Source organism: Perca fluviatilis, chromosome 7 (assembly GCF_010015445.1).
Source record: "Perca fluviatilis chromosome 7, GENO_Pfluv_1.0, whole genome shotgun sequence".
Classification (NCBI taxonomy): Eukaryota; Metazoa; Chordata; class Actinopteri; order Perciformes; family Percidae; genus Perca; species Perca fluviatilis.
In genome coordinates, this window is record NC_053118.1 from 24,151,503 (window position 1) to 24,162,804 (window position 11,302).

The 11,302-nt window shown below is 37.1% G+C and overlaps 1 protein-coding gene across 1 annotated transcript; it reads left to right on the forward strand.

Annotated features, from left to right (window-relative positions):
• The first annotated feature begins 233 nt into the window (after positions 1 to 233).
• cd4-2.2 (CD4-2 molecule, tandem duplicate 2) lies at positions 234 to 10,814 on the forward strand. The gene is made up of 17 exons (XM_039805090.1): positions 234 to 487; positions 1,503 to 1,544; positions 1,793 to 1,951; positions 2,049 to 2,183; positions 2,964 to 3,203; positions 3,310 to 3,363; positions 3,664 to 3,822; positions 3,920 to 4,054; positions 4,799 to 5,038; positions 5,145 to 5,198; positions 7,954 to 8,112; positions 8,210 to 8,344; positions 9,109 to 9,348; positions 9,455 to 9,508; positions 9,646 to 9,788; positions 9,961 to 10,028; positions 10,245 to 10,814. Exons 2-17 carry the CDS (start codon positions 1,517 to 1,519, stop codon positions 10,327 to 10,329), a joined length of 2,088 nt encoding a protein of 695 aa, XP_039661024.1. The 5' UTR covers positions 234 to 487; positions 1,503 to 1,516; the 3' UTR covers positions 10,330 to 10,814.
• Positions 10,815 to 11,302: the final 488 nt, after the last annotated feature.

Consider the following 11,302-nt stretch of genomic DNA (forward strand, 5'->3'; position numbering starts at 1 on the left):
TTATTTTGTTTTTATTTTGCAAACAAATCCTTGTTACTTCTGCTGTGACAAATAAAGAATTGTCTTTCTGTCAGTCTGCCTTTTCTTTTTCAACGAGTCAAGTTTTTATTTTTTTTTACAATTGGTCAACTTATTTTCACTTCTCTGTGTGGTTCTCCATCTTATGATGTCGACCTCATGATTACAAATTAGTGCTGAGTTTTCAAAATCCTACAAATTGTCTGGGAAAATACAGTATTCAATATAAGTAATGTCTGTTTTTCACTGCGTACAGAATCCCAGGCCTAGTTTGCGAGAAAGCGCAGGCATGAAGAGCAAACCCACAAACTGCAGGGGTTTGCACCGGCCTACAACTTGGTACACGTTTCTTTTCAGATCTCTTCCGCATTCTACAGGTTTGCATCCTTGTGCTCTTGTTTTCGATGCGGTGAAGCACAAAGAGGATGAGGAAAGATTTTGACTTTCAATAACTTTTTCAAAATTTAAGGTAAGATTTCAAATTAGATTATAAAATCAAGTTTTATATTGTAAATGCAATTATTGGATTTAATGTGACCATTCTGAATCCTTTTTTCTTTTCTTCTGTAATATCCAAACTTAACATAATGGCGGATGAACCAATTTAATAATAAATATGTACATTGAACACTTAATAGTTTGCTGTTGTCAGTCCTCATTTCTCTGTAATTAATCTTTAGAAACTTAAGGAAGGAGAAAGATAAATGTGCGTAACAAAGTCTCCAAGTCTTTAGTGGATATATCAAGCTCAATCTAATTTTAAGGATGAAAGATTCTTTATGATCTTTATTTGTAACTCTTGTTTAGTCAATGGGGTGAAATATATTGATAATGTCAAATTAGACTTTTTAGATTCATTTTAAAAGTTTTCTAAAGTATTCATTTAGAATTGTAATTTTTCTGGCTGTCCAAAAACTTAAATACAAAGATATGATTTGTGGCTTTAAAATGAGAAATAGTTTAAATAATTATTTTAGCTTGCTGATTTTAATTCTTAAAATGTTCAAAAACATTAAACGTATAAAAGAACACAGTGATTTTATGAGATTTTTTGTTTCATATAGTTGCCATATTGGTAAGAAAAGTGTACAACAAAAACTTCTTATTTCTGATGTACTATCAGATACATATCTGCAACAAAGGAACTTCACATGCATTATTGAGCATGTTAATTAAATGCAAAAGAGCAAAAACATAAGCTGGAATTTTCACAGTGACATTTGTTTCAGTTTTTATGCAAGCCTACGAAGCAAGTTTTATATGTTTAATACCAGAGATAGAAAGAGGCAGGAAGTAGAGTGCTAGCTTGTGGTTAGGGATCACACAGGTTTTTTGTAAAATATTCATCTCAAACAGAAGCTGTGTGGTATTTCTAACCTGGAAATATTTGCTTTCATACTGTGAACAACTGTATTCAATTTGTTTTTCTTTCTTTCTACTTTTGTCTTGACTGAAATTTACATTTGTGTAATTTTATCCCTTAGATCCAACATTCAAAATGAAGACAATCGTGTGGTTTGGTTTTGGTGAGTGAAAATACTTCTGCTAGGCTACATGAAGTCATTGCAATGAGTAGCCAGTAACATAGATGCAAATATGTCCCTTTATGTTTACAATACTCTTAATCTACCTGGGAAATGACTGCAGTTGTATTTTATTGCCTAAATTCAACCTGATAAATTGCCCTTTAACTTCAAATGAACTATATGTGTCTCCAAGGCAATGTAACAAGAATATATTAGTGTGCTTCATGAATGTGATCCTCTCTCTTCAGTGCTGGGTGCACTCTCTGTTGGAGGCGACGTGATCCTCACAAAACCAGGGCAGAGTGCCACCTTCAAGTGTGGGGTCGAGACAAACACTCACAGCCTGGCGTGGAATTATGGAAATGACCTGATTATTAGTTTTGAGGGGAGGGGCTTCCCTCGCAAAGGTACAAACAGACTTTACTTTTGTAAAGTTGACATTACCTACAGCACAACGTATTGTTCTTAACACTTTTGCGAATTAACATGTATTTTCTGCTTTAGGTGCTAAATTTAGAGACAGGTCGAGGTTAAGGGTTACCAGTCTGGAGATCTCTGGAGTGAGGGAAGACGATGCCGGAGAGTTCATTTGTATGGCAGATGGGAGAAGATATGAACACACACTTCTTGTGGTCTCAGGTGAGCAGAAGACAATAGAAAAATGTATTTACAAATAATTCCTAGCATAATAGATAGATAGATATAATAGATAATAATAATATAATAGAGAGTGAGTAGGGTTTACCTCATTGTTACATCTAGGAATTTTGAATCCTAAAAGAAAATTAAATAATGGTTCTGACTCTTCAAACAAACAGTTTACTTATAAGAATAGTTTTGGCAAATGTACTAAACAATGAAAGTAACTTTTGAAGAATTGACTTTAGAATAAAAATGTTATGCCTTTAATAAACACACACACACACACACACACACACACACACACACACACACACACACACATACATCTTACAAAGGTGGGGTGTTCCTAATAATACTTAAAATGTACTATTATGTCTTTATAAACTCAGAAATACAAGTGAGTATTATTATTATTATTATTATTAGTAGTAGTAGTAGTAGTAGTAGTAGTAGTATAGTACAAAGCTCCCTAGTCTACAACTATTTTCACAAGTTGAACAGCAGTTCCTATAATGAATAAACTGACCTTCATGTGTAAATCGATGATGTGCCCCTTTACTTTCTTGATGTAATATCCCTCAAATTTAAATGTTCCAGTCTGTAAAGCTGTGACCATAAGCAACAAGAGATACAATAAGGGATACATTTTCATTTAGCTCTTCTTATTATGTCATAAGGGTGTGTCACATTTCTAATGATCTGGATAGTCCTTTGTTCGGCATGGCCTCCACTTTCTCTTGGTGATTCTCACTGTATACTCGTTCCCGTCTGCGTCAGTCTGGGTCAGCCCTTCTAGTGAGCTCCAGCTGGGCAGTGAGGCTACGCTCCAGTGTCGGGTTAAAGGTCTGAACCCCCCGGACTCTCCAGTGAAGTGGAACAGGCCAGATGGAAGTTCACACTCAGAGTCACAGACTGTTCAACTCAAATCTGTAGACCACTCTGATGCAGGGAACTGGAATTGTACGTTCTCCCATGCCGGGAAGAAATACAGTGAGAGCCTAGAAATCAAAGTTCAAGGTAGGACACTGGCTTTTGCCAGAGTCTTTGCATATGATTTTAACCACAATAAAGGTACCTGTGTGGCCACTGGCAAAAGCAAGATGTGCTGTGTTTTTGCTTTTAGCGCCTGTTCCTGAAACAGCTGCACCATCCCCTTCACCAAGCTCAAAGGACGTCAGTAAGTCAACCTGCCACGACTGTGCATACTGCTTGTGTTTGTTTGTGTGAATCCTCTGTGAACTGAGTGATCTAGGCTACATGAAGTCATTGCAATGAGTAGCCAGTAACATAGATGCAAATATGTCCCTTTATGTTTACAATACTCTTAATCTACCTGGGAAATGACTGTAGTTGTATTTTATTGCCTAAATTCAACCTGATAAATTGCCCATTAACTTCAAATGAACTATATGTGTCTCCAAGGCAATGTAACAAGAATATATTAGTGTGCTTCATGAATGTGATCCTCTCTCTTCAGTGCTGGGTGCACTCTCTGTTGGAGGCGACGTGATCCTCACAAAACTAGGGCAGAGTGCCACCTTCAAGTGTGGGGTCGAGACAAACACTCACAGCCTGGCGTGGAATTATGGAAATGACCTGATTATTAGTGTTGATAGGAGTGGCTTCCCTCGCAAAGGTACAAACAGACTTTACTTTTGTAAAGTTGACATTACCTACAGCACAACGTATTGTTCTTAACACTTTTGCGAATTAACATATATTTTCTGCTTTAGGTGCTAAATTTAGAGACAGGTCGAGGTTAAGGGTTACCAGTCTGGAGATCTCTGGAGTGAGGGAAGACGATGCCGGAGAGTTCATTTGTACGGCAGATGGGAGAAGATATGAACACACACTTCTTGTGGTCTCAGGTGAGCAGAAGACAATAGAAAAATGTATTTACAAATAATTCCTAGCATAATAGATAGATAGATAGATATAATAGATAATAATAATATAATAGAGAGTGAGTAGGGTTTACCTCATTGTTACATCTAGGAATTTTGAATCCTAAAAGAAAATTAAATAATGGTTCTGACTCTTCAAACAAACAGTTTACTTATAAGAATAGTTTTGGCAAATGTACTAAACAATGAAAGTAACTTTTGAAGAATTGACTTTAGAATAAAAATGTTAGGCCTTTAATAAACACACACACACACACATACATCTTACAAAGGTGGGGTGTTCCTAATAATACTTAAAATGTACTATTATGTCTTTATAAACTCAGAAATACAAGTTATTATTATTATTATTAGTAGTAGTAGTAGTAGTAGTAGTAGTAGTAGTATAGTACAAAGCTCCCTAGTCTACAACTATTTTCACAAGTTGAACAGCAGTTCCTATAATGAATAAACTGACCTTCATGTGTAAATCGATGACGTGCCCCTTTACTTTCCTGATGTAATATCCCTCAAATTTAGATGTTCCAGTCTGTAAAGCTGTGACCATAAGCAACAAGAGATACAATAAGGGATACATTTTCATTTAGCTCTTCTTATTATGTCATAAGGGTGTGTCACATTTCTAATGATCTGGATAGTCCTTTGTTCGGCATGGCCTCCACTTTCTCTTGGTGATTCTCACTGTATACTCGTTCCCGTCTGCGTCAGTCTGGGTCAGCCCTTCTAGTGAGCTCCAGCTGGGCAGTGAGGCTACGCTCCAGTGTCGGGTTAAAGGTCTGAACCCCCCGGACTCTCCAGTGAAGTGGAACAGGCCAGATGGAAGTTCACACTCAGAGTCACAGACTGTTCAACTCAAATCTGTAGCCCGCTCTGATGCAGGGAACTGGAATTGTACGTTCTCCCATGACGGGAAGAAATACAGTGAGAGCCTAGAAATCAAAGTTCAAGGTAGGACACTGGCTTTTGCCAGAGTCTTTGCATATGATTTTAACCACAATAAAGGTACCTGTGTGGCCACTGGCAAAAGCAAGATGTGCTGTGTTTTTGCTTTTAGCGCCTGTTCCTGAAACAGCTGCACCATCCCCTTCACCAAGCTCAAAGAACGTCAGTAAGTCAACCTGCCCCGATTGTGCATACTGCTTGTTTGTTTGGGTGAATCCTCTGTGAACTGAGAGATCTCTCTGTTCAACAGGTGGGTCATCTTCAACGACCAGAAGGTGTGCGCTTCAGAGAAACCTCCCAAAGACCTGGGATACCTCTACTTCTACAGGAGAGTGGCTGAATAGACAAGGGAGCGTTACACTCAGGGTGAAGGCAGAGTAATGTGGACGCTAACACAAACACACAGGACAGCATTCATAGTTGCACCCCACCAAGCTCTTACAAATGCCCTGGCATGCTTCACAGCTGATAAAAGTGTAAATAAATCTGTCAGATTGCATATATACACAGTTGAATAAATTGGTGCAGATGTACAGATAAGGTGTAAGGAGATTTTTCCTTTTGGTCCGTTGATTCCAAACCATGGGCCTGTTCAGAGAATCAGATTCAGTTAGTTACTTGGAAAACTATGCTGAATAAAACCATATGAAATATGTTTAAAACACCTGTTCCATGTTTTACTAATTTTACTAGCAAATGGATCCAGATAATTCAGAAAACCTGCTTCAATGAAACCAGCCCCGAACATTCGAGGGTTCCTATGTCCATTCACTCTTCGTGTAACTATCACCCTCATCCATGTCCTGACTATTGATTTCCACTGCCATCAGTAGTCACTGCCCCTTCCCATCAAAATATGTTGCTTCCAGCCCCCCCCCCCACTTCTTTTATTGGATGGTTGCAGTTTGTTGTCACCCGTTCAGATGTGCACCAACTCCTCCTCCACCAGTTTCAGTGAGGAAGTAAAAAAAAACAACGGATGAACATCCATGAAGAGCGGAAATGTCAGTGAAACAAACAAATATATAACCGCTCAAATGTGTGTGACAAAAAGGAAATAAAAAAAAAAAGTCTAAACACCAAATGAACTTGTATTTTCTCTGAAGTTTGGCGAGGGTGATATCTGGGGGATTTGTTTTATTTTGTTTTTATTTTGCAAACAAATCCTTGTTACTTCTGCTGTGACAAATAAAGAATTGTCTTTCTGTCAGTCTGCCTTTTCTTTTTAAACGAGTCAAGTTTTTTTTTACCATTGGTCAACTTATTTTCACTTCTCTGTGTGGTTCTCCATCATATGATGTCGACCTCATGATTACAAATTAGTGCTGAGTTTTCAAAATCCTACAAATTGTCTGGGAAAATACAGTATTCAATATAAGTAATGTCTGTTTTTCACTGCGTACAGAATCCCAGGCCTAGTTTGCGAGAAAGCGCAGGCATGAAGAGCAAACCCACAAACTGCAGGGGTTTGCACCGGCCTACAACTTGGTACACGTTTCTTTTCAGATCTCTTCCGCATTCTACAGGTTTGCATCCTTGTGCTCTTGTTTTCGATGCGGTGAAGCACAAAGAGGATGAGGAAAGATTTTGACTTTCAATAACTTTTTCACAATTTAAGGTAAGATTTCAAATTAGATTATAAAATCAAGTTTTATATTGTAAATGCAATTATTGGATTTAATGTGACCATTCTGAATCCTTTTTAATTTTCTTCCGTAATGTCCAAACTTAACATAATGGCGGATGAACCAATTTAATAATAAATATGTACATTGAACACTTAATAGTTTGCTATTGTCAGTCCTCATTTCTCTGTAATTAATCTTTAGAAACTTAAGGAAGGAGAAAGATAAATGTGCGTAACAAAGTCTCCAAGGGTTTAGTGGATATATCAAGCTCAATCTAATTTTAAGGATGAAAGATTCTTTATGATCTTTATTTGTAACTCTTGTTTAGTCAATGGGGTGAAATATATTGATAATGTCAAATTAGACGTTTTAGATTCATTTTAAAAGTTTTCTAAAGTATTCATTTAGAATTGTAATTGTTCTGGCTATCCAAAAACTTAAATACAAAGATATGATTTGTGGCTTTAAAATGAGAAATTGTTTAAATAATTATTTTAGCTTGCTGAATTTAATTCTTAAAATGTTCAAAAACATTAAACGTATAAAAGAACACAGTGATTTTATGAGATTTTTTGTTTCATATAGTTGACATATTAGTAAGAAAAGTGTACAACAAAAACATCTTATTTCTGATGTATTATCAGATACATATCTGCAACAAAGGAACTTCACATGCATTATTGAGCATGTTAATTAAATGCAAAAGAGCAAAAACATAAGCTGGAATTTTCACAGTGACATTTGTTTCAGTTTTTATGCAAGCCTACGAAGCAAGTTTTATATGTTTAATACCAGAGATAGAAAGAGGCAGGAAGTAGAGTGCTAGCTCGTGGTTAGGGATCACACAGGTATTTTGTAAAATGTTCATCTCAAACAGAAGCTGTGTGGTATTTCTAACCTGGAAATGTTTGCTTTCACACTGAACAACTGCATTCAATTTGTTTTTCTTTCTTTCTACTTTTGTCTTGACTGAAATGTACATTTGTGTAATTTTACCCCTTAGATCCAACATTCAAAATGAAGACAATCGTGTGGTTTGGTTTTGGTGAGTGAAAATACTTCTGCTAGGCTACATGAAGTCATTGCAATGAGTAGCCAGTAACATAGATGCAAATATGTCCCTTTATGTTTACAATACTCTTAATCTACCTGGGAAATGACTGCAGTTGTATTTTATTGCCTAAATTCAACCTGATAAATTGCCCTTTAACTTCAAATGAACTATATGTGTCTCCAAGGCAATGTAACAAGAATATATTAGTGTGCTTCATGAATGTGATCCTCTCTCTTCAGTGCTGGGTGCACTCTCTGTTGGAGGCGACGTGATCCTCACAAAACCAGGGCAGAGTGCCACCTTCAAGTGTGGGGTCGAGACAAACACTCACAGCCTGGCGTGGAATTATGGAAATGACCTGATTATTAGTGTTGATGGGAGGGGCTTCCCTCGCAGAGGTACAAACAGACTTTACTTTTGTAAAGTTGACATTACCTACAGCACAACGTATTGTTCTTAACACTTTTGGGAATTAACATGTATTTTCTGCTTTAGGTGCTAAATTTAGAGACAGGTCGAGGTTAAGGGTTACCAGTCTGGAGATCTCTGGAGTGAGGGAAGACGATGCCGGAGAGTTCATTTGTACGGCAGATGGGAGAAAATATGAACACGCACTTCTTGTGGTCTCAGGTGAGCAGAAGACAATAGAAAAATGTATTTACAAATAATTCCTAGCATAATAGATAGATAGATAGATAGATATAATAGATAATAATAATATAATAGAGAGTGAGTAGGGTTTACCTCATTGTTACATCTAGGAATTTTGAATCCTAAAAGAAAATTAAATAATGGTTCTGATTCTTCAAACAAACAGTTTACTTATAAGAATAGTTTTGGCAAATGTACTAAACAATGAAAGTAACTTTTGAAGAATTGACTTTAGAATAAAAATGTTAGGCCTTCAATAAACACACACACACACTCACACATCTTACAAAGGTGGGGTGTTCCTAATAATACTTAAAATGTACTATTATGTCTTTATAAACTCAGAAATACAAGTGAGTATTATTATTATTATTATTATTAGTAGTAGTAGTAGTAGTAGTAGTAGTATAGTACAAAGCTCCCTAGTCTACAACTATTTTCACAAGTTGAACAGCAGTTCCTATAATGAATAAACTGACCTTCATGTGTAAATCGATGACGTGCCCCTTTACTTTCCTGATGTAATATCCCTCAAATGTAGATGTTCCAGTCTGTAAAGCTGTGACCATAAGCAACAAGAGATACAATAAGGGATACATTTTCATTTAGCTCTTCTTATTATGTCATAAGGGTGTGTCACATTTCTAATGATCTGGATAGTCCTTTGTTCGGCATGGCCTCCCCTTTCTCTTGGTGATTCTCACTGTATACTTGTTCCCGTCTGTTGTCCCTCTCTGCATCAGTCTCAGTCAGCCCTTCTAGTGAGCTCCAGCTGGGCAGTGAGGCTACGCTCCAGTGTCGGGTTAAAGGTCTGAACCCCCCGGACTCTCCAGTGAAGTGGAACAGGCCAGGTGGAAGTTCACACTCAGAGTCACAGACTGTTCAACTCAAATCTGTAGACCACTCTGATGCAGGGAACTGGAATTGTACGTTCTCCCATGACGGGAAGACATACAGTGAGAGCCTAGAAATCAAAGTTCAAGGTAGGACACTGGCTTTTGCCAGAGTCTTTACATATGATTTAAACCACAATAAAGGTACCTGTGTGGCCACTGGCAAAAGCAAGATGTGCTGTGTTTTTGCTTTTAGCGCCTGTTCCTGAAACAGCTGCACCATCCCCTTCACCAAGCTCAAAGAACGTCAGTAAGTCAACCTGCCCCGACTGTGCATATTTGTTTGGGTGAATCCTCTATGAGCACATATTAACGAAAGTGATTCTTCACTGGATATGTCATTGATTCCTCCCTTTCTGCCATGGTAAATTTTCATATCTCAACCAGGCGTTAATCAACATTCAGGCACTGATGCTGTGCTGCTGGGGCTCAGCTGGTGGGTGTGGGTTGCAATTGGAGTAGGCGGCCTGGTCGTGGTTCTCCTGATGGTCTTTGTCATTGTCTTGTGCAAGAAGATCAAAAGAAGGAAGGTAAGTCAAGACAACCAGCTACAAAATCTTCATACACTCACTTGTAGATAGTCAGTGGGATAAGGAGGATGGGTTACTAAGGCAAATATATATATATATATATATATATATATATATATATATATATATATATATATATATATATTGTTATTGTTATTTCTTTCTGCTGCAGAGAAAATTTCTAAATAAGAAGAATGGCCGACAGCCACTAAAACCCAAGACGTACTGCCAGTGTGACCGGTAAATGTTCTTAACTTGCTTCTATCTCGTAAAAAAACTAAACTTTATACCCTCTCCAGTAATCTCTGGTCACTTTTCAAATGCTTTCTAATAGACCCTATTCACTTTATATTAATGACAGTTTGACCTTCATTTTCACTGCGCCTTTTACCAAGTGCTTCATTATTGTGTTGTAATTAGTGTGAAAACTTCTCCTCTTTCCTCTCTTTATCGCAGCCCAGCAGCTGCAGCAAAACCGCAGCAAGGACGCAGGAAAGCGAAGCCATCAGCCCTCCCTTTGCAACCCCTGCTAATGGCGTGAGATGAAAGACTGATCCAAGAAAGGAAAAATAGACAGAAAAAAAAGAAGAGAGAGAGAGGAAGGGAAAGAGGAATAGATCAAGATAAAGAGAGCGAGTTAAAGAGAACCCCAGTGTGAATATGGAATGAATGTAAATGGGCTTTTGAATGCTTGAGATGAAATTTCCACCAAATATAACCAGTGTACTGAATGCAAATAGGCTCCTCCAATGCAAGAGAAAACAGCAACAGTCTGTACTTTTTTTGACATTTATGCAGCATATTAACATGTTAAGAATATCCTTGAATACTGTATTGTCAACCTCTAATGTGCTTTCCATTGTACATTTCATCCAGCTGATTTTGATGTTTTCTTTCTTGTGTTTCTGTGTATTTGACAGATGTCTATGTAGACGTTGTCTTTATTTCTGTAGGCTGTGCATAAAAAGACGATAGTACTGTATTGAAGTTTTGTCTTTTTTTCCAATAAACTATAAGGATACCCAACTGCAAAATTTGCTACATTATTTCTATCCTCATTTTACAGACAGGGGAGGCTTCCATCAGTGAGATAAAATCACAAAAAGCTAAATATGTATTGTTTTTCTTTATAGAGGGCTAATTACTGATGGTATATACATTTAATAGCTATTTCAAGAAACTATGCTAACCCTAAGCCTAAAATGGGTTTTAAATAACAAGGATTCTAACTTTAATCTTGTTCAAAATAATATCAAACACTATCTTTACTCTCTTATATTCTTTAAAATGCTTTAAACTGTGTCTACATTTGTCTAGAAGCTCTGAATTCCCCACAACTGGTGCACAGTTGTTGGCATGCAGGTGTTGACACCAGTGCAGCACTTCATGTAATGAAACACACAGTGAACACCTGTTTCAAACAGTAACACAAGACATACATACATACATACATACATACATACATACATACAACATACATACATACATACATAAATACATACATACATACATAC